This window comes from Berghia stephanieae, chromosome 5, assembly GCF_034508935.2.
Source record: "Berghia stephanieae isolate SIO BIC M18660-M18661 chromosome 5, UCSD_Bste_1.3, whole genome shotgun sequence".
In the NCBI taxonomy this organism is placed as follows: Eukaryota; Metazoa; Mollusca; class Gastropoda; order Nudibranchia; family Aeolidiidae; genus Berghia; species Berghia stephanieae.
The window spans coordinates 43,603,302-43,628,196 of NC_088364.1; the positions used below are offsets into that span (position 1 = coordinate 43,603,302).

The following is a 24,895-nucleotide window of genomic DNA, read 5'->3' on the forward strand; positions in this document are numbered from 1 at the left end:
CCTGTAAGACAAAAAACATTTTCATCTAAATGGAACAGAAATTATCAATATTAGTTAGTTTTTGCTATTTGCTATTTTGACAGTTCGTAGTGGTGGAAGCAATCTTCGTAGATGATGTAATTGGGTTATCACAAAAAAAAAGTCATTCAATTAAAGGCGTTACAAAACAAAAACTTCTGTGAGTTCTTTATTTGGTGGTGGGGGGATAACTGTCGGTTAGGGAAGGAAGGACTCTATAAGAGAAAAAAGATAAAGAAAACATTAATTGTGGGAAAGACAATATCTGTAGAAATAGCAATGCATATTTCCCAACACGACTATGACTGTCAATTCTAACCTGAATCAAATAGAAATTTATTTAAAAGAAGCTGGTTGAAAAATAAAGGCCATAGAGCTATGTGAAAAATATGTACATTGATACAAACTTCTAACAGACTGCTTACCTGAGCAGCGGCCGGGAAGAGAGGTCTGTTGGTTCCTGGCATTGGGGGACCCTGAGGATTCATTATAGGTGGCCTCACTTGGTTCATAGGCGGAGCCATGCTGGCAAAAGCAAATAAATTGATTATTTTTAAAAATTTAAATACACAATGTTATACTGAAAAATATTACTATAAAAACTAAACTGCCTGAAGTTGTAAATCGTAAAGCATTTAACAGAAACGAATACAACAGCTTAAATTTTGTTTTTTTCATATTAGAATAACTACTTATGAAACAAAAGGAACATTTTAGACTAAAATCTACATAATCTATAAGTGCTGATGGTGACAAAAAGTAAAAAAAGGAGGAAAATTTTGAACGATTGCCTACATGCCCCATTTTTACTGCACTTGACATGATAAACCATCATTTGTACTCAAGCTAATGTCTGGAGAGTGGGAGCCTGCACCGAGTTAGTCTCTCACTGCCAGTATATTTGATTGGTAGAAATGTAATTCTTTTAAAAAGAGGAAATTCCTCCTCTGACTCCAAAATTGCGGATTTCTGCAGGATCCAAGGAAAACCACCAACACTGATTTATAGTAGGCGCATCTATATAAATAAACATATATAGACTTGAAATTATAAGAATTTTTAGAGTAAAAATCATAAACTACAACAACAACGTCAATGTTTTAATTGCCAGAAATGTGTTTACTTAACATAGCTTTGTTTCCTAAAATATGACTCTACTGAGTGTCAATGTAAGTGATTGGCATGCGCAATGTTAAATTTAATTTTGTAAAATGTTTCAACTTGCAGGATCTGCTTAAAAATTTCTTCATATATAAGTTCACAAATGCAAAGACTTATTTTTTCTTTATGTTAGGCATCAACATTTCTAATGACACTGCTGACAAACATTCAAAAACTGCTTGTTCAAAACAAGTACAATCAGCAGGGATTGAGTATTGAAAACTTGACTCACTTGTTCACATCATCAGGTATGATTTAATCAAAGAAGTAAAATTGTTACGCTATCCATAAAAATAACAGCAAGGTCTGTTTTATCATCACCAGCAAAATGTAAAAATGTACAATACCATCATCATCACCATCACAGCAATCATCAAAAGGCCACCTGAGCCTGAACATTCTGAAGTAGGTGCTGAATCACCAACACTTCCATCACCTGTGTCTCAAAGACTACTACTGTCATCATCCTCATCACCACAACTACCTGTGCCACAATTGTTAAAAGTACTGCTACTATCATCACCACCATCAATGTCGACACCATCATCATTTTCAGGCAAAAACCACCAACACCATAGCTTATGTCACTACCACCACCCCATACTACTGACAATAGAATTGAACTGTCATCCAATATCTGCAGTTTACCTTTCACTTCATCACCTGTCAACATAACGACCACAAGATAAATGGCAAGGATAAAAGAATGTTTTTCTGAATCGTTTGAGAAAAGTCAAATAAACCCGTTGACAAATTGGAGCAAAGGCTGTTAACACACCTTGTCAGACGAAAACTCCATTCCAACCCAGGACAAACAGTTGTTTTTAAGACAGGAGGCCAACCAATTGTATTGAAAAAAAAAAAAAACCTAGGAAAGACAGCCCAATAGCATTGTACACCAACAAAGAAAAAAAAGTCTTCATGCAGAGAGTTCGACAACAAACAGCACGCTCATCAGAATCATCTACTAACACACAACAGACAACAGAATTAAAACTCTTCCAAGCTGGAGTAGAGCTTAGTTAGCAATGACTATCCCGCACAAATCTTTGGGCCTCTTTTTCGCTCACGAAGTGCCCAAATTCGCGACAAAATATGGGACGAAGCCGTTTGGTATATGCTATTTTAAAAAATTAATTACGACGCTGTTTATCGATGAATATGACTGAAAGTTGGCACACAGTTAGAAAAAAGGGCATTTTAGATTATGTCAAGCGACAAAACTCCTACGATTACCAGAAGACCGTTAAAATAGATTTTTACTCTTTGGAGTAAAATATTTCTAAAACTACCGGGGGTGTAGGTTTTGTCGCTAACAAGGTAATACATGAACATTTCTTCTTTTAGGTTGTAAAATTTCATATGAATATGACGAGTACTTTTCCCGTATTTTTCAAAACACTTTCCTAATTTGTTCTTCATTTATAAAAGACAAAGCCATTTTGCCCCCCTACAGCCCGAATCACAAGTTCAAAACGATTTGGCACCAAACAGCGGCTGAGCGAGTCGTGGCAAAGCGCTTTCTGATTGGTTGACCTCGTTTTAAAGTTCATGACTAGTCAAAATGTCTGCACGGTCTCACTGGCAGAGGGGTGTTTATCGTCTGCCATTGCCTTTGGGTTCAATAAACAGCTGATAATTTGACTGTTTAATTTACAAGAATTTAAGAAATTATAATGTTAAAAGTTTTCGATTGCAATATATCTACAATCTCAGCATGGGTTTAATTATTGTGTTCCAAGTCACGTTCTATCAGTAACCTTTGTCCCCTTGTCCAATTTCTCTTTTCCTTCTATATTTCTTTTGTTTACGTACGCAATCTCTCTCTCTCTCTGTGTGTGTGTGGGTGTTTATATATAAGTTAGAACTCTTCTAATGCTTTCATCCTATTCTCTATCAAATTTGTCATAAAATTGCCAAATTTCAATTTTTTAAGCCACTTATTACGCAAGATACAACCAAAGGTCGAAAAAAATGCCGAAAAAGCGTCCCATATTTTCGCGTTTTATTCCTCTTTGCGGGTCATCCAAATAAATGACACCTTTGAAACTGCATAGCTTTTTTATTTATGAATGGATTTTCAAAATTCAAAAACATTTTTACTCAGTGGAGATAGGGCTTTGATTTCAGACAAAAATTTTCCTCAAAAAGAGAAAAAAACATTTTTCATAGTCATTGCTAGCTTAGTGTGAAAATGTCCCCAGAAACTGCACTTAACATGAAAGAAAAAGTAGGCCTCACATATTATACAAGGTTGCAGATTCAGGAGGAAAAACGTTACTGAACATCAACTAACCCCTATCTGAACACTGAACTTCATTAAGAAGACATTACATACATATTTTTTCCCGTCCACCAGGTGACTGGGAAATATACAGTGTTTTAACACACTGAATTTGTAACTAGAAAGAAAATCAGCATACTTGATTACAGTCAGCTGTAATAGCATTCCACTATATAATAATATTTATAGTATCACCACTGGTATTACGGAAATCAATCATACACTGCTTCATGATGTTTGCAATTAGTATCATTAGTGTTCTTATCCTTAGCAACAGTTTAAAAGTGTTGTAACCGATGCTTGATGACATGACTTTCTCGGATTGGAAAGTTATAAGTGATCAGCACTGTAACAAGACTTGTTCTTCTACAGGTTGGGGGGAATTTTACCTGAAAAGTTGTAAATCAAAACCAGATTGTTAGAGACCCAGAATCCTCACTGCAAACATTTTTGAAAGGCGAAAAGTTCAGTATTATCACTGTATTATATGCAAATTTAGAGGGATAATGTGAGAGGAAATATTATTTTATGATTTGCATGGAGGCAGGTCTGCAAGTATAATCAATAAACTATAATACTCACCCAATGGGACCCATCGGACCTGTGGATGGAAACAAGGTACAGTATAATCAACCATTCCTTGTAGTTGTCGGGATCAATTCTACTTCAACACGAATTATATTTCATCATCTCCATCAACAAAGCAGTTATAAAAAAGAAACTCATAATGAAGTCTAAGTTTACAGCTGTTAATCTTTTAATGGTGTTTAAACCCGATGATTGGGAAGAAATATTTTAAGCAAAATAAAATAAGGAGTTCCTGTTCTAACATTTATCATTATCCATTGGCTATCGTTTATGTTAGCTCCATCAATCAAGTGTTAGATTTGTTGCAAACATCTGTGACCGTGTCGTTCTCTGATCCTTTCTATGTCACAATTCTGCTCCGTTAAATAAGGAATGTTTTTGGGGTTTCTTTTGTTTTATTTTTAAAATTAAAACTTCTATTTTAATTTCAGACTAAAATAAAAAGGAGTAAAAAAAAAATTTATCTCACATCCACAACTTTTAAAATGGATACATCAGCATTAGGCAAGAAACTTAACCCTTTTTTAAAATTACGAAATTTTGAATAAGTTCAATGGTTTCTTGAAAAAAAATGTGCTTGAGGACAATATTTTTTTAGAAATCTGAATAAAATTATTATTTCATAGCGTATCAAATGAAAGGTTGCACTCTTTTTTGTTTTGTATCAAAATTTGAGTCGTATCCATTATTTAATGTGATCCAGCTTTTTGACTAACCAAACACTCCAACTAACTAAATCTGCGAAAGTGTTGTTGCCAACAAATAAAAGGACACTTTAATTTCAGGAAATTCCAACATTTAAAGTTCACCCAAAAGACAAACAAAAAAAAAATGTTAGATTGGAATAAAAGTTTCAATATTTCTGATAACAAGCTTTACTTTGATTGTTTTCTAATGTCTGTGGGTGTATTTTTACTTTTCTGTAAACTTTTGAAATTCCTTGTTTTTCCTTTTTTAATTTTTCACTTTCAAATTTGAAGCAGGGACATTTTGGTTGATTGTTTTTATTTTATCAACAGTACTCATTCTGAGTTTTCATTTGATGTCTTACACGAGTATGTCAATTCTTTTTGTGAATTTTTAAGGGGAGGGGCGACACCTGAAACTATTTTCAAGAATAATGATTAGATCCAATATATTTTTATATTGGGACATTGCCTATGACCAATGGATTCGAACCATGTGATTTATTTCGGTGGGCGTGTCCGATTGCCATGGTGATGGCCGCCATCTTGGATTTTTGTCCTCTCTGAGTGCTATTTTTAAAAGTTACTTTCTCAATAAGTTTCCATGGAATTGTTTTGAAATGTTGCATGGTGGTTTATTTGTACAATACAAAAAAAATTACAGAGCGTTTTTGAAATATTTCAAATACATTTTTATTTATAAATTTTTAAAAATAAACATTTTTCGTACGCAAAAAAATCATGTTTTTTGACATAAAAATGTCAATTTTTCATAAAATAATAAAGATATTCAAAATTCCTTCTGTATGATTTTAGATAATCACTAGAACTCTAGACATGCAAAGTTATAAACAAATTGATTGATAAATGACAAAATAAGATAAAAAAGAGTGTTAAAAAATGGCATTTTGAGAAAAACGAGATCAAACATAATGATTAATGAAAACAATAAAACAAAACAGTACAACCACCTCAAAACGTACAAGCACCGTATGAGGGTCCCCCGTGTTCTTTTTCTGCCTCCATCTGGGCTTTTTCACGGGCCTGAGCTTTTATTTTACGTCTTTCTTTCTCATTATGTTGAGTAGACCGTACGCTTTGGTCAAGTCTTTTTGACTCTGCTTGCTGACTCAACCTCTGGGAGTGTTCTCCCAGTCCACCTATGCCCAAAGACACTTTCAGGGATGTTATTCCTGCTGGACCAAAATTATACTCTGCAGCTGCACTTATGACACCAAACTCAACTTTTTTCAGGGAATGGAAGTATGTTTTATGGTATCTTGCCCAAACAGAATTATGAAAGCTTTCGTTTGGATTTTGTGTTGCCTTCATCTCACAACGCTTCAACAAAGCATCCGAAGACAACCTTTCATATACAGGCTTCAAGTGCTCATGGAGTAAATCAAAATTCAAAGGTGTATGTACACGCTGCTTGTGTCCACCAGGATACATATGGGCAGCAACATCTTTTTTATAAAAGCACCAGGAGTCCGGTTCAGGAGGACAAAACATATGTTGAGGAAAGTCATCGGTAGAATAACCGTGGTAAAGGCTAGCAAGAATAGCCCGTCTCATTTCCTCCACTGTGGCATTGCTTCGAATCGCTTTATCATAATACTTTTGAAGCTTTCTCATGGTCTCAATAGTGAGGCGCCCGTGACCTTTGCCACCCAAGGTAATTCCTTTTATTCTACAATCATCAACTAGATTACGAAGCGCAGTGCCCATACGCTTTGAAACATGATTGATACATTCCTCCTTCACGATCTCAATACCAGGCCCATAAGGCCGTAATGCCTTCAAATTATTGTACGTCTTAGAATCACCATCACTGATCATTGTGGTGTAGCGAAAATTGTGTTTCTCAACTGACCGGTTCCAAAGAACTTCAGCTGCTGTCACTTCCATCATACCAGAGCTTCCGCTGAAGTTTATTGAGCATTCTCCACTTTCTTTGTGCTCTGTAAGCCACCTATCATAATGCTGCGGGTTCTCACGTTTGATCCATTCCCCTGTCTGTGCACAGACATGGTAATGCAAGCTCATTACCTCGTCTTCTTTTCTTGCTTTATTGATTCTTGCAGCAAATAACTGTTGCCAACGTTTGGATTTTTTGGTCACTTTAGGCATATTTATAATAATCCAGTAAAAAATTAGAAATATTTAAAGATAATTAATGAGAATTCGTGTCAAAATTTGATAAAACAATTGATCAATCGAAATGTAAACAGATCGTAGTAAAAATCGTAGTAAAGAGCCGCGAACTTTCACCCTGACTCGACATCCAATCCCTTGCTGGGAGTCTGAGGTCGAGAACAAGGTCAGCCAATCAGATCGCACCATTCGTGATCACGTTGTATTTACCTGACAACTTGACCTCTTGTCAGCTGCTTGACACACATTTTCGTTCACGACTAACAGTTTCTAAACCCCTCCCCTGCCCACATTGTGAGATTTATGAGACTGAAACCGTGTCAACGAGAAAGACAAAGAGTAGACCAAACTATCGATATCAAAATTTACAACATCGATATACATTATAATGCTTTTCAGTCCTATTATTTTCAGTTGAATTTTCACAAAAAATTGAAAAGTTTGATATTTTCATATCGACTCCATGTTTATAAAAGACGATTTACAAACTTTACATTATCCAAATCACCATCTCAGTGCTGAAAATATGTAAAAAAATGATTGTTCTTTCATAATAAACAAAAAACTGAAATTTTATATTTTGACCCAAAAATCGATTTTTCAGGTGTCGCCCCTCCCCTTAAAACCATTTTTGACCATTTTATTTTGTCATTTGGAATGCAATAATTTCTAACTTTTTAAATAAAGCCAGACATTGAGTGTTTTGTCTGTGTTGTGTAGAGTTTGTTCGAGAATTTTAGTTGTTTGGGATTATAATTTAAGCTGTCAGCAACACCTGAAAACGAAATTTTGGCTCATTTGAAATGTGACCAAAAAGTCTCCAAACTTCAACGTTGCAAAACTTGTGAACTAAATGCCTTACCAAGCTAGTTTTGGTGTCATGTCAAAAAGTCTTAGAATCATGTGTACTTTCTATAACAAGTAACAGATTTAGTGTATATAAGATATGAAAATTGGTTTGGAGTAGCTACACTGATAATTCAAAAATCCTAATTATTGTTTTTTTAAAAAAATAGTTAACTCTTTCTCTTTCGAGACACAAATTTTTAAAAAAGTAATTTGATTTGAGTTGATGTAAAGCCGAGGATAACATCTGCTTCAGAAGGGCCACGTTATCATTACTATTTAAAATTAGAAGTAAAATTGTTAACGGATACACTCAGATAAAAAATGTCATTGTGTACTGACCCATTGGTCCCATTGGACCAGGCATCATCCCTGGCATGGGACCCATCATCGGATTACCCATAGGCCCCATCATGGGGTTACCAGGGCCCATGGGACCACCTGGCATCCCACCAGGCCCAAATGGAGGCATGCCTGGCTGGTTTGGCATTCCAGGAGGCATAGCACCAGCCATCATGGGATTTATTCCTTGCTGCTGCTGTTGTTGTATACCTGCGGCACTGGATGAGTTGCTGCTTTCTTCCTCATCAGAGTCTGGACCTTCATTATTGACATCAGCATCTGTAAGGTTGGGATGAAAAAGAGTGACAATTGTTATTAACTCTATTCAGGCCTATAAAAGGTTGGTGAAAAAATTGTCGGAACTTCTTGAATAACGAAAATAGACCAACAGGACAAAAATATGGATTAATTAATAAACACAACATAGATATGACACGTCAGTTGACTAGTCAAATCACATCACTTTCCCCAACTCATTTATGATACAATTCAATAAGCAAGTCCATATTTTATGGTACCAAGAATTTTAAAAATCCCAATTATTTGAGAGTACACACATTTCTGGTCCCAGGTCTGAGTCAGTTGTATAATGAAAGGAAGAGAAAAATTCCTACCTTTCTGAAGGATGTGTATCTAGTGCTAGACACGAGAAGATGCTTTATCTCCTGTTTGTGTTAAATTTTTAAGCTGATTCTTTCATTTATTTGGATTAATTCTTATTTTTAAAAAAGAAGAAGAAAAAGAAGAAGAAGAAGAAGAAGAAGAAGAAGAAGAAGAAGAAGAAGAAGAAGAAGAAGAAGAAGAAGAAGAAGAAGAAGAAGAAGAAGAAGAAGAAGAAGAAGAAGAAGAAGAGAGGTGGTGGTGGTGCGGTCATGTGTGAAGGAGGAAAAAGAGAAAAATTTTAAAAATCACGGTCGTGAGGAAAGAATACTTCCACTGAGAGCTTTCAAAAAAAAAAAAAAAAATTTATTTCACATTGTTTTTTTCTGGTTGACATTCATACTGGAATCGAGAAAGCATTGAGAGGAAAATGATCAGTCAGAATTATGTGTGTGTGTTGGTAGCAAAAAGAGAGAAACGGCCTGGTCTGACACACGATGTGCGTGTAGTGTTAGCTGATTACTGACTACGCGTGACACTGTCACCCCTCTGTCTCGTCTGTGGCAGTGAATACATCCATGTCTAGCGGAGTGTGTAGGAGGAATGATAATATACCTAGCTGACTACAGTTGTTTTGTCTTTAACTGCTGGTCAAAATTATTTCGCGATGGTGGTGAACGAATCGGCGATCTCAAGAAGTGGGTGAGAGAGGGATCTAGAAATGACTTTGGGTTTGAAACGAATATTTTTGTGTTCGTGGATAGCTCACACGGTAGAGCCACGCTCTCACCTGCCAGGCGGAGTTGTCGTACCAATAAGGTCGCAGGTTCAAACCCCACCACCGCCGCGAAAAAAAATTTTTATTCTCTATTTTCTGGCACTTTTCTACTCACTTCATATCTTTTTGTCTTTGATACGACAAATAAAAAGTTTCTTTTTTTTTTTTTAAAGTCGGCGTTCGAAATGGAATACAAACTGATTTTTTCGAGGCACGAAATAAAACTCTTTTATTTTCTTTTTTGTTGGTCCTGTTCTTTGACGTTACAAATTTTATTTTTACTTTTAATTTTTTTTATTTAAAAAAAAAATATCAGCACTTAACAGAATATATCGAGCAAAATCGCACTGTCGGAAATTCGACAATAGTCGGAAGAATTACAGGCCTGCCTATTCTTTATAAATTACATGAATAATCATACCAACCAACTTGTGGTCCTTTAGAGCCACATGGCACAAGGAGCCAGAGTTTATCCCATTTCTAAAGTATGAAACGGACAACAGCAATATTTTATTACCCTTTGGGCAGGATGCTAATCAACTGCAAAGTGCTTTCCACCAGATCTAACAAAACCAGCTACCTAATCACTGCTGGGTGGTCAGAAAAAAATCTTCACCAAGGGTAGATCTCAGTCTCTTTGTGTTAAGCAAGTGCTCAACAAACTCTATCAATACCCCCACTTAAGCCATTAGAAAAAAATTATCCTAATCTGTTTTTCCAAAATGTAGACATTTGTCATATTCCCCCTCCCCCTAAAAATAAATAAATAAATAATCTTATCTTAAACATAGTAAAATCAACAGTTAGCTTTCACTGAATCTATGGAGACTTATTAAGCTAGTGACAGGCAAAAAAGCTTAAAATACCAGTGAAGACATCTACATAGATGCCAAACCATAATGCGAGTAAAACAGGATTAGTCAATTACAAAAACAGGATATTAACCTTAAAACTTTTTTTATATAATCCAAAGCCTTAAAAAAAAAAAAAAAGAGGGGGGGGGGGGGGAGAAACTTATTAAAATTCCAGTCTTGAATATTTGAAAATAATTATAAATTTTGACTATTAAATGTTTCTTTGTTTTTACGGGTCTTACGTTTAAGTCTTCAGTAAACATTCTAGATTTGCAATTCAAAGCACAGTAAGCAAAAGGGAAATTAGTTCAAAGAGGGAACAGATGTAAATTCCAAGAACATACTACCAGAGCACTTAGTTTGAGATCACCTAATAGTTTCAACCAGACACAAACACAGGATCCCACCACAAGGTATACACTCAGTTCACAAACCATTATATATATATATAATATATATATATATATATATATATATATATATATATATATATATATATATATATATATATATATATAATATATATATATATATATATATATAATTACAATGTATAACAGAGAGATGATCTACAAGGAAAAAATATTACCTCCTAAAACTAACTCTTATAAACCTGACTGTTTCCCCCTCAGTCAAGGATTCTGAAAAGGGTATGGACAAAACCAGGTAATCATTCCAAGACAAAGACAGAAAGCAATTCAGAAAAAAAGTTATTGGGGGATAGAAGACACAGCAAATGACCTCCTGCCAGCCATTGAAGGTCAAAGACCCCACCCAAACATTAATTATTATCAGTCTGAAATGAAATCCATTAAAAATGTCATAAACAAAATTTTGACACTCATATTTACCCACTTCACCTGTATAAATACCACTAGATCATCAAGGTATAAAATAACCTTCGGAAAATTTTTTTTTTAAAACAAGAACCTAAATAAACACAAAAATAACTGGGGAAAATAGGACTGCATCTGTCTTGCGAGAAAAGGTCACATATAAGGACAAGACAATGAACACTTGGCAAATCTGCATTGGTGTTTTACTTGTACACAGAATAACTTCAACAATAGCATATCCAGGTAATGAAATGTTAACAATTGGTGACTTTTATTGCAGACTTACTTATCTACAGCTTTGTTTTTTAAAGAAATATTTTCTAAGCAAAGGGCTCAATGATATTGAGCAGAGTACAAGTTTACAATAGAAAGCCATTGGCGTTTGAGTTCTGATTTTCCTGTTACATAAATTATGAAGAGAACACATCAAGTCAAACTGAAAATTCAGGTTAGAAAATTGACAACTGAGTGTCATTAAACATACATCAAACCCTGTTATAAAAACAAACCAAAAGAAAAAAATATATACATATAAACAAACAAAATAAAAAGTTACCCACTTCTTTTGCTCTTTTCCTTTTCATGAGCTTTAGCATCCTCCTCAGGAATTCCTTCCATTCCATAGATTTCAATGTCTGTGTTGTTTCTCCCGGGAACGCTGTTGGGCACTTTGTCAATTTTTTCTTTGTGCACCTGGTATGATATAAAAAACCCCACACATTTTGTAGTATCCATGAACTTCTAAAGTTACAGACAACATCAACAACAACAAAAAAATTGAAAATAATTTCCAAATCGCATCATATTCATATCCAAAGCTTAACCAGCTATTAATTGATAATTATCATTTTAATACAGATTCAAGGATAAATTCTGCCTCAATAGACCTTATGGCTCTAAGATTATTTATAAGCAGAGCACAATTAACGTGGGATGTTTAGGCACTACATAAATTCATTATTTATTTTTATTTATTATTATCATTATGTAGCCCAACGAATATGGTAAAACAGTTAAAGGCGGAGCATGATGTCAGTATCGATTAATTCTAAACAGCTCCATGGGATGGCTATTTTCTAAACGCTCTAGCACATTATATAGTTGAACAATTGTGGTATATCACCCGTGAGTTTAATCATTCATAAATAGACAAGAGACGTAGAATGATGACTTTTATACACTGGGGCCCCCTATAAAGAGCAAACATTGAAAGTATGAGTTGTGCAATAAAATGGGTACAAGTAAAAAAAAATTGTTTTTGTTTTTAAGGGTTTTCAGGCGCTTGCAACACATTTAGGTTACATCAGCGCCAGTAAAAAGGAAGAAAATGGGTTGGTAAAAAGTTCTAGAATTACAATTACAATTAATAAAGCACCCAAGAAAAAGAGGGACATAGGGGAACTGGGAACAAATAGGGATCAGATGTAGATTCCAAGAACATACCACCAATGTACTTAGTTTGAGATCACCTATAAGTCTCATCCGGACACAAGCACAAAATCCAGCAAAGAGGAATACACTCAAATGCTTACATTATACATTGAAAATAACAAATATAATAATACAAAACAGAGAGATGATTTACAAGGAAAAAAAATATCATCTCCCAAAACAATAACAATGAATTTGACTGTTTCCCTCCCAGCCAGGACTTCGGCCAGGGCCAGGACAAAACCAAGTAATCTCATTCCAAGACAAAGACATATAGCAATTGGAAAACAAATACAGGGGGATAGGAGACACAGCAAGTGCCTCCTGCCCAATATGGAAGGTCGGGAACCCACCCAGACAAGTAAAAAAAATGGCATTATTTACAAATGCAAAGATGGAAAATAAAATAAAAAATTAAAATTTATTTTAAACATCACAAAACTTTGTTCTTTGACTTTGATCAAATACCAACTATATTTATCATAGATGTGTGGATGTCAGTTTTTTTTAAACACGATTTTATCAAACAGACAGTGATTATTTTAAAATATCACAAGAACTTGCAAAAACTGATAGAAAAATGAAATCGATTTACTACTACAAGTACAAGACAATGTCATAACCATTACAAAGTAAAGTGCAATCAACTAAAGCAACTTATGATCATTGTGGTCTAAATATTCTTTTAAAGTTGAAATTATATTTAGTTAGTTTATCAAATTTCCGCAAACTATTGGATTGTATTATAACAGAAAAATTCAAAAGATAATGCAACCAATGCAAAATCCTTTCAATTATCGAGTTAGGTCAAAAAATTACATTTTGCAAGAATCAACTGCATGTATATTACATTTCTTCATAAAAAGTAGATAAGTCAATTTTACTGTAAATAAATGTTCCAAGAAAAGAGAGGATAGTGATCGCATTTTATAAAAGCAAGATGGTGGGAGTGAAAATGTTAACAACTTGACTATGAGACTATGGGGGTTTTGCAAAATCCTAATGCTGGAATTGTTGAGAGTTAAGGTGTCAAATGTAGTTAAGATTTTGGCTTGTTTTTACTCAATATTTGGAAATATCTAATCGTCCCCAAATCATTGTCCTATAGGTAGCTTATTGTCTCTGTTTGCCATGTACCTCACCTATAGAAAAGCTAAATTGAATATTTTGCCCTTGAAAGAATTGGGAAGTAAAATGATCAAAACTTTGGAAATAATACTATTACATTAACCGTGCACAGATGGACATCAAGTTTACTCTACCCTAACATCAGACCTTATGGAATTTATCATGAGAGCAGTAATACCGAAATAAAACTTGAGTTGCAATGCTGTAACTATTTTCTAAGTGTAGATGGTTACATCTTTAGTTACAAACAAATGAAATATGATAGACTATATATTTTTTAAATAATGATCTTTGAACAAAATCTGACCATCTTTGAATAGTGATTCAGATTCCATTTAACATACTACCACCAGTATGTACTGATGGCAAAAGAAATCAAAAAGTCTGTCCAAAGATATTTATACTATAATTTTCATGATTTCTTACCTGCATACAATGAATAGCCAGACCAGGCCCTGTGTACAATTTTTTGTAGCATATATGACATTTGAAGTGTTTGGCTTTTTGGTGCTGGATCAAAATCTTTTCATCATCAAATTCACGGTTGCAATACTTGATTAAAGTTAAGGATGACTTACCAAAACGAAATAATCAATCATTCCATTTTTTTTTTCTATGGGGAAGGTAGAGGGCAGAGTGAACATTATCAATATTGGACACAACCACTGAATGATCTGAACAAATCCGAACTGTGATCACCATATAATACAAATGGAGATCTTGAACATCGCCCATTTAGTGGAGGTAGTTAGGACCATGGGTGCCGCCATGTGGTCTAGTGGTATGACACTCGCTTTCGGATCGGAAGATCCTGGGTTCGAGCCTCGCTCGGCGCATAGTTGAGTCCTTGGAGGGAGAGTAAGGGGAATGGGAAAAGATGAAACAATGGGTTGCCTGATGATGTAGATCAAAGGAGTGTTACAGAGGCGCGTCACGGTCCCTGCTTCGTGAAATTTTAACACGGACACTGATTTTTTCTCTCTCAAGATTACTTATGCAGAACAAATCCTTTCCACCAAGAGAGCAGTAAGAGTATTTTTCAACTCAGGCCTCAATTAAGCTATAATCGCAAAGCTTGTCTTTTAATGATAACATTAAGACTAAGATCTGGAGTTTGGGTCGTGCAAGATTGAATCTTGCCTTTAATGGGTAAAATTGCTTTGATAAAAAATAAATAACAGACCTACACACACACACACACGAGCGCGCACGGTCACAACAGCGAGGTCCACCCATTGCTGGTATTGCAACGGTAAACCAGTTAGGCTAACGCGTACGTAGATCCTGAGGCTAGATACCCCGTTACCGTGTACGTAGGCACTCTTTAAAAAACAGGTCTTTTCATTAGGCACTTTCATGAATTTTTCAAAGGGGACTAAAGGAAATAAAACCATGTTATTTGGATAGAGTTTGAAAAACCATTTAAAATGATATATGATACAACACTGTAGCTCAATTGGTTCAAAAGTTATGGATTTTTATATCGACAATTTCTCCTTATATAGCTATATAAGAAAATATTCTTGAAAATTGTGACCGAAAAATTGATGAATTTAGGGTTTCTCCCTTTTAGAGAGCAACTATGTTAAAAAAAGAGCATATTATTACATGTTTCACCTAATATAATCAATAGAGGTACTAGACCAAAGGAAATAATGCAAGAAATTAATCACGCAACATTGTTATGTAATGATTATGTAACATTACGTGTGATTGAGCAATGGCGCTGTACCGTATGCGAAAACCCGATTTACAAATCGGACTATAAAAACTGTCCTATTTAACAGATATTGACAAATGATATATCATTTTAAAGGTCTTTTCAAGCTCTATCCAGAAATATGAAAAGGTAATAGCTAATTTCCCTTTGTACCATGTAACTGAAGTCTATAAAAATATTTTGTTTCAAAATCATCGGCTGATATTTTTTTTAAAGTTCGGGGTCACTGAGGAAACAAAAGGTAAACCAAATTAAAATGACAGCAAATTAACATACCTGGATCCACAGCAAGGCAGAAACAATTCTTCAAGAAGACAATATCAGAGTCAAAGGAAGTAAAGATCCTCTGTCACGATATCAGTAATGATGTCTACAACTTTTACTCTGAACTCTGTAGACTCGTCCTCAGACTCTCCTCCCGCCAGTAAGATATGGTAAAAATATCCCTCTTCTTGGACAATTTGACAATTCGACCATTGTAAAGAATATCTTCTCCCTCAACATTCCAGGTGTGAATAATATAGCATCCGATGACCTCTTTCGGCTGATCGAAAATTTGAGTTAAATATCCAAGAAGAGGCCCTTTTACATTTCTGAAGATAGTATTTGACAATCCAGATGAGTCCTGAAGCGCACCGGTGACATCATTTGCAATTTTGGCTCTTCGCACTCTGTCCTTCTTTTGTTGCTTTACCCTCTGCCGTTTCACCAGCTCCATTTGCAATGCAGACTGGCGTAGATTAAAGCTGGACTTATTCTTTATGCCCTGGCACCTTGCAAACAGGATGATTTTTGATTGCTCTTCAATGGACTTGCTGTCTAGCCAATCAAGTGTTCCGTTGGTCTTCACCTTGACTTTGGCATCAATATAATCTAGAGAAGCATTTGGGGCTCGCCTCATCTGTTTGTCAAGAATGCCCAGGGTTCTCTCTGCCCATATGTTGTGTGCTGGGGCGGTGTCAACTCTTCCAGCCATGACAGCTGCAGAATTTGCACCCTCAGGCATGTACTCTTTCAGTTGTCGTGTCAGAATAGACACAAACTCCTGAAGAATACATTCTGTAGACAAATACAAATCAGCCTCATCTCTATCAACTATTTTTAAAGACTGAAGAACTGTGTCTTCTTCCATAAAGTGTCGACCGAACACATCCTCGGTTGCGGAGTACAGCCGATCCGGGGCATGGGCGAGTGTCTGAATCTTAGGAATGATGTTGATCAGAGAATGAGCTATTCCTGCATGGTCCCTAACAGAGGACGAAGTGTAGCAAAGAGCCATCCATGGTGCTGTGATCGATTTACCCACCATCCCCAAAAGTTGCAGGTCATTGAGAATTTTCGGATTCGACAGATCGGTGGCGAGGCAATTTGCAAGAGTTGTTGCACTGCACTGTGTCCTCAGATAGGTGACCAATTGGTGGCGATAACGATAAATAGTTCCAGCCAGATGAAAAAGAACATGGAGACGATTCCCAACATACCTCAAGAACGTTCCTGGTTTTAAATCCTCCGACTTAAGAAAAATTTTAAAACCAAGAGGGTCACCCTTTTCCTTGTATCGAATCTTGTAAATCCCCTGAATAACACTTACAACACAGCTTGTTCCTCCAAGGGTTTTCCCATGAAGATTTCTCTTACTGTCCAGCTTTCTAAGAGCTGAACGGGCGCCATTTGCCAGGCCATCCAAAGGGTGGAGGTTGCACTTGAGATCCAACAAGCTTTTGTTCAATTTCTCCTCCAGCAGCACCACGGCAGCATGATTGGCAGCAGCCCGATCTGTTAAAGTACATAAAATTTTTCCTTTTATGGCATCACACACATCAATATGTGGGATACCTTTGTAAGAAGCATAAGCCATCCCAATGTTGTCCAAAGTGTCTGAAATATGATGTACATAATCCTCTGCACATCCACCAGGCAATTGAGCTGCATTAAGGGTGAGTATTGATGACTTTGTTGAAATATGTATTTCATTGATGTGTTGTCCATCAACCGTTGTGGCATCCCATGATAAGGTCATTGCATCAGATGACAGAATTGTTTCAGCAGACTGAATGTCAGCAATTACTCCCATCTCACGTGCCATTCTGGTAGCTGTCGATATGTTTGGGACTGACAATAAGGAAGAACCAGTGAGACACTGAACTGCATATTTTACAACTGTGCCAGTGGTAGCTGCTGGTACCTCATTTGACAGACATTTGTATATGACCTTTCTTATGGAGCAGGAGTAACTGTTGCCAGTTTTATTTTGGATGATAGAGCAAGATGGCGCTGAAGTCTCTTCTAATAGAGCGATATAATAATCAATTTGAATATGGCAATCCTTCTCCTTGTGGAAAATTCTGGCACATTATGGACTCCCTGAAAAGATAGTAAACCTCATTAAGGAAATGTATGAAGGATCAAGTTGCAGGGTTGTACATGAAGATCAGCTGACTGACAGCTTTGAAATTAAGACTGGTGTCAAGCAGGGATGCTTGCTCTCTCCATTCCTGTTCATCCTTGCCATTGATTGGCTAATGAAGGAAACCTCCAAAGGGAGAAGAAATGGGATACAGTGGACCCCCTGGACACAGTTGGATGATCTGGATTTTGCAGATGATCTGGCTCTTTTGTCCCACACCCAGGACCAGATGCAAACAAAAACCACAATTATAAACAGCCTCTCGGAATCAATTGGTCTAAGAATACACCCTGCAAAGTCAAAGGTCTTGAGGATAGGTACGCGTCAAAGGGAGCAGATCAAAGTAAAAGATCAGGAACTCGAAGATATAGACACTTTCTGCTATCTCGGAAGTATAATTGACAAGGATGGAGGCACGGAAGCAGAGGTGAAAGCACGAATAGGAAAGGCACAGGCTGCATTCACATCTTTGAACAGAGTTTGGAGAACTAAAGATATCTCCCTTCAACTAAAGCTAAGACTTTTCAACTCAAACGTGAAGTCTGTCCTACTGTATGGATGTGAAACTTGGAACGCATCACAGGCATGTATAAGGAGGGTACAGATTTTTGTAAACAGGTGCATGCGTAAGCTACTCAGAATAAAATGGATGGATAGAATAAAAAATGAAGAAGTATGGAAAAGAACACAGCAGAAACCAGTAGGAGAGGATATAGGAAGAAGACGATGGAGGTGGATTGGACACACGCTTAGAAAGAATGACTCAACTATAACAAAGAAAGTATTGGACTGGAACCCTCAGGGCAGAAGATCAAGGGAAGGCCACGAGGAACATGGAGAAGAATTAAAGAAGCTGATATACAGAGAAGTGGTAAGACCTGGAATGAGATAAAAAAGTTGGCTCAGGATAGAGAAGGATGGAAACTGTTTGTCTGTGGCCTATACCCTGACCCAGGGTGAAAAAGGCAATGATGATGATGATGAATCCTTCAGCTCTGTTTTTAAATTCTGTTCAAGGAAAAACAGTTGATTCAGATCAGATGTAATTTTTTTTATTTTCTTTTACTAACTGTTTGTTCTCATTGGTCAAGGCCAAGTTGGTGTCTTTAAGAATCTGAATAGAATGATCCTGATTCAGATTTTTTTTCTCCAAGTAGGAAATGAAAATAATATATCCATGACAAATATTATCAGGATCTGGAGGGAGATACTGAAATGTTTTTAATACATCAATTAAGGTAGACACAGGATCCATTTTGATTTCTTTGTCAGGTTGAAGTTTTCAAAAGCTGTATTGGAATGCTGAATCTGAGAGGGAAGGGGGAAAATACAACCACAAAAAATAATTGAGACAAGAGCCAGAACTATTATATTGTCATTAATTAACAATTATTAATAACAAAGTAATAAGTGGTGATGATATGAAGATGGTGATAATAATGATGGACGATTATGATGTTGGAAAGTTGGAAGAGATGATGAAAAAAAAAGACAAAAGTTGTAGACGAAGACCCATTCTAAACTAAAATTAAAATTCTAAAAACACATTGTTTTCACTTCAATATAAGTCAAATTAAATTAACATAGTGGAAAAATATAATAATCATAAATAAAAACGAGACCAAGTTTCATTTAAAATGAACAAGATCCCCATCTATTACGATAAATTTTAAAACGAAAGTAGCTTAATAGACACAAAGAAGAAAAAACCTATTATCGATAGATTTCCGCTCGACTTCAGGTCTGGTGGTATCAGACCGCCTTTCTTTACGGTTCTAAAAAACACATTGCCGGTGGATGAAATGAGATGAAATTTGGAATACAACACATTGAAATGTTAAGCTTTAACTGCAATAAAGTTTGAAAACATTATATTTTCAACAAAAAAAATTGTAAATCAGTAAAAACTTGCCTTTCTTCACTCTGTTGTATCTTCTGAACCAATGAATGGATCTCGATGAAACAAAGACTGTTGAAAAATGCGCGATCTCCAGAAAACAATGATACCTGATACGACCCCGTTCATTTATCAAAAAACACAAAAATACGTAGATATCCGTAGGCCCCCTCCGCAGGACCGTAAAAACCCGGTCACAGCTTCTCGAGGCGATAGCGGCGTCAACGACGGCAGTGAAAATCGTATCGGTGAAAGTGCCTATTTTCATGACGACTGCCAATTCAATGACTTGACCCAGATGATTTCACAAGGAATGAATCATGAAAATTTACGAAATAATTTCAAACATAACATTCATCAAGGATTGTCTAGTATCGAATGGTTTTTTTAAAATAGAAAACAAATGCATCTTCAAATATTCTAAACTGCTTTTGACGGTAAGCTTTAACTTTAAGCTTATTTTGAGAGGCCTTCCGAAAGTTCCTACATCCCCATTCTTTTTTCTAGATAGTAGGGTCAGTGGGTTTGGGGGGGGGGGGGGGGAAGACTTTTTTTTAAAAAAGTTTCCCCCTCTCCCAAACCCCCACTACTACTACTACTACAACTAGAAACATATAAAATAAAAACACTGGGGATGTAGGAGCTTTCGGAAGGCCTCCCCTTATTACTTAGGTATTTTTCTTTTTTTTAATATCTAAATGAATGATTGGGAGCTTTTCAAGGAGCTAAATGAATGCTGGTTCCACAGGCACACCTCACCAACTCACTACACAAGAAGACAAACCAACCCCACCCCCTTAACACAAGACAACACAGTAACAGACCTTAATAACAACACAAGAGAAGCAGTTTATCATAAAAATTCATGAACTGGCAAATATAAAAAGGATATCAGCACCATGGCTTCATCTGCTTCTTCTTCTTTCTTCCCATATTCGACGGGATATAGGAGAATTCAACAAATTTATTGTGAAAATGGCGACACTGACGAATCGCGTCCTTATACTTATATCTTCACAAGGGAAAACAACCGGAAATAGAATATCTTACGTCCACTAGCTTACCTCTAAAAACTAGGACTGCTTTTATATGCGGAAAAAAAAGAGGAGAATACCCTTTTAGTTTCCAACTGTGTTTTCCGTCCACCAGTGGACTGAATACACAGCTGTGTATTCAGTCCACAGAGGAGATTATACGGGCTCAAGTGTTTTAGCACAGCGTAACTGTAACCGGGGTGGAGTGAGTTAGGGGTTCGAGCCCGCCATCATATTTTGTCTTTCTTTCTTTTTTTTTTTTTTAAAGGGTTAAGGACTGCTTTGTAGCTCTTAGTACTCGCACAATTTCTTTTCTTCTTTTGGCTCCTATCCTTATTTATAAGGTTACGGGCTTGGGACACTATTGGTGTAGGCAATATCGTCGTGAGCCGCAGGGAAGATGACTCTACATTTTTTCAAGGACTATATTGATTTTAAAGGTCTGATGGCGCTTATAAAACATTGAAATCATTTTAGGGCTTGTAGAATGGAAGAAATGGGATACCAGTCAAAAAACTTCTAGTTGCCCTACATTACAACGGACAAGGAATGATTTTGAAAGAAAAGGATGTCGGAAGAAGACAAAGTCAAGACTGGAGATAAAGATAAAGGGAGTAAATCTGACTCATGAACGAACAACACAAAACAAACGACGTTTCGGCCCTTGGCCTTTATCATGTAAACACAGAATACATATATATTTATATTAGATTGTCATAATAATATAGGCGAAAATTTGTAAATGTGTGTGTGTGTGAGAGAGAGAGTGTGTGTGTGTGTAATGGAAGAGAGAGAGAGAGAGAGAGAGAGAGAGAGGATGAGAGATGAAAAACTATATATATATATATATATATATAATATATATATATATGTCAAGAATAAGGTAGGGGGATGGGGGAGGGGGGGGGGGTAATTGAAGAATACTAGACAGCAATAGTGTTATTAGTGGTCCCCTACCTTCGCTGTTAAGATATTGAAGAAAAAAAAGGAGAGAGAGAGAGAGAGAGAGAGAGAGAGAGAGAGAGAGAGAGAGAGTGAAAGTGGGAGAACGGGAGTGGAAGGATGCGTTTCAAGGTTATATTTAAAATAGAGGAGAGTGATAATTTTTTTTAAAAGTATATATATATATATTAGCAATGACTATGAAAAATGTTTTTTTTCTCTTTTTGAGGAAAATTTTTGTCTGAAATCAAAGCCCTGTCTCCACTGAGTAAAAATGTTTTTGAATTTTGAAATTCCATTCATAAATAAACAAGTTATGCAGTTTCAAAGGTGTCATTTTTTTTTTTTTGGATGACCCGCAAAGAGGAAAAAAACGCGAAAATATGGGACGCTTTTTCGGCATTTTTTTCGACCTTTGGTTGTATCTTGCGTAATAAGTGGATTAAAAGATTGAAATTTGGCAATTTTATGGCAAATTTGATAGAGAAAATGATGAAAACATTAGAAGAGTTCTAACTTATATATAAACACAAACACACACACACACACACAGAGAGAGAGAGAGAGAGAGAGAGAGAGAGAGAGAGAGAGAGAGAGAGAGAGAGAGAGAGAGAGAGAGAGACTGAGAGAGAGAGATTGCTTGCGTGCGTAAACAAAAGAAATATAGAAGGAAAAGAGAACTTGGACAAGGGGACAAAGGTTACTGATAGAACGTGACTTGGAACATAATAATTAAACCCATGCTGAGATTGTAGATCATATTGCAATCGAAAACTTTTAACATTATAATTTCTTAAATTCTTGTAAATTAAACAGTCAAATTATCAGCTGTTTATTGAACCCAAACGCAATGGCAGACGATAAACACTAGACCCCTCTGCCCTCTGCCAACTGCCAGTGAGACCGCGCAGACATTTTGACTAGTCATGAACTTTAAAACGAGGTCAACCAATCAGAAAGCGCTTTGCCACGACTCGCTCAGCCGCTGTTTGGTGCCAAATCGTTTTGAACTTGTGATTCGGGCTGTAGGGGGGCAAAATGGCTTTGTCTTTTACAAATGAAGAGCAAATTTGGATGGTGTTTTGAAAAATACGGACAAAGTATTCGTCATATGCATATGAAATTTTACAACCTAAAAGAAGAAATGTTCATGTATTACCTTGTCAGCGACAAAACCTACACGCCCGTTAGTTTTAAAAATATTTTACTCCAAAGAGTAAAAATCCTATTTTTAACGGTCTTCTGGTAATTGTACGAGTTTTGTCGCTTGACCATAGAATTAAACGAATGAGAATACGTACGAAGCCTAAAAAGTGTCCACCAATGAAAGCATTCAGCGCCATTTTGTTGTTAGCTGAGAATGTAGTAATTACCATTCATTCGGTATATATGTCAACATAACGACACAAGAAAAACAACAAACAATATCAAAATCCACAATAAAATGTTTCAGAACTGTTGCGTATATTTATGGCACAACGAAGCTGTCAAAAAATGAAGTTAGAGAATGTGTGTAATCATGTATTATAATAACCTGTAATGTGTTTTCCAACCACCACATCATCTACTACTACAACCACCACCACAATATCATCACTAGCACTACTACTACAACCACCAGCCCCACATCATTATCACTACCACTACTACTACACCACCACCAGCACATCATCATCACTACCACTACTACAATCACCACAACCACATCGTCATCACTACCACTACTACTGCAACCACCACCACCATATCATCATCATTACCACTACTACCACAACCACCACCACCACTACTACTACAACCACCACCACATCACTACCTCAACTACTACAACCACCACCACAATAGCATCACTACCACTACTACTACAACCACCACAACCACATCGTCATCACGACCACTACTACTACAACCACCACCATATCATTACCATTACCACTACTACTACAACCACCACTACCACCATATCATTACCATTACCACTACTACTGCAACCACCACTACCACTATCATCACCATTACAACTACTACTACAACCACCACAACCACATCATCATCACTACCACTACTACTACAACCACCACCACATCATCATCACTATCACTACTACTACAACTACAACCATCACCACATTATCATCACTACCACTACTACTACTGCAACCACCACCACCATATCATCATCATTGAAATATTTTTTTCTTAATTGAGCTTTATATAGTGCAATATCTACTAAATGTGCTCAAAGCGCTTTACAGGGGTCCCTGGTCAACATTTAACATGTAGGACGGGACATGACGCCTGTTAGGCGATATTACAATTTTTCGGACAAAGACAACTCTGTTAACGGCCAGGTACTCATTTTACACCTGAGTACGGTGAGAGAATGTGAGTAAAGAGCCTTTTCCAAGGACTCAACTATGCGCCGAGCGCGAGGCTCGAACCCAGGACCTTCCGATCCGGAAGCGAGTGTCATACTTCTAGACCACATAGCCGCATCATTACCACTACTACTACAAACACCACCACCACATCATCATCACGACCACTACTACTACAACCACCACCACATCATTACCATTACCACTACTACTACAACCACCACCACATCATCATCACTACCACTACTACTACAACTACAATCATCACCACCACCACATCATCATCACTATTACTACTACAACTACAACCACCACCAACACCACATCACCTCACTAACACTCAGTACTACAATCACTACCATTAGGTTTTGGAGCTTTACTTCATTTGAAATAAGGAAACTTCGGAATTGTATTTGGCATTGTGTTTATATATCATAATATAATTCTAATCAGTTATCTATTTAGAACTAGATACTATACAATATGTATGCCAAATACCACCCCAATTCCCCTTTCTTGTGTGCGGGAATTCCTCTTTCGGCATTGAAATTGAGTGTGAGAGAGTCATCACTACACACATAAACAACAGAAACAATTTAAAAACAAGACTATGACACGCAACCACTCACACACGAGGCTATACTATTTATCCTTTTCTCTATATAGAATAGGACAAGACAAACAATAGCTTGACTCTCGCTACACTTCGCATTGATGTTTGTCGTCTCACGAGTTCAACTCTCGGTCGACCTGTCAATATTCCTTTTTGCCTCGGACGTAATCATTAATAGAATGTTGTGTGGTTTTGACCG

The 24,895-nt window shown here is 36.4% G+C and overlaps 2 protein-coding genes across 3 annotated transcripts in view; both read right to left on the bottom strand.

Annotated features, from left to right (window-relative positions):
- The window catches only part of LOC144972976 (uncharacterized), a 32,405-nt gene extending 11,670 nt beyond the window's left edge, over positions 1-20,735 (bottom strand). For both annotated transcript variants that reach the window (XM_078914869.1, XM_078914868.1), the window contains exons 1-6: positions 20,623-20,735; positions 14,133-14,259; positions 11,708-11,840; positions 8,080-8,358; positions 4,046-4,064; positions 444-543 (exon numbers count right to left, since the gene is read on the bottom strand). In XM_078914869.1, coding sequence (XP_078770995.1) covers positions 444-543; positions 4,046-4,064; positions 8,080-8,358; positions 11,708-11,840; positions 14,133-14,259; positions 20,623-20,663 — 699 coding nt within the window. In that variant the 5' untranslated portion in view covers positions 20,664-20,735. The remainder of the gene's footprint in view (positions 1-443; positions 544-4,045; positions 4,065-8,079; positions 8,359-11,707; positions 11,841-14,132; positions 14,260-20,622) is intronic.
- Positions 5,415-8,067, bottom strand: LOC144972977 (uncharacterized). The gene has a single exon (XM_078914871.1). It carries the CDS (start codon positions 6,865-6,867, stop codon positions 5,710-5,712), a length of 1,158 nt encoding a protein of 385 aa, XP_078770997.1. The 5' UTR covers positions 6,868-8,067; the 3' UTR covers positions 5,415-5,709.
- Positions 20,736-24,895: the final 4,160 nt, after the last annotated feature.

Excerpts from the sequence above, each read along its gene's own strand:
- LOC144972977 (XM_078914871.1), bottom strand. The coding sequence starts at position 6,867 with ATGCCTAAAGTGACCAAAAAATCCAAACGTTGGCAACAGTTATTTGCT.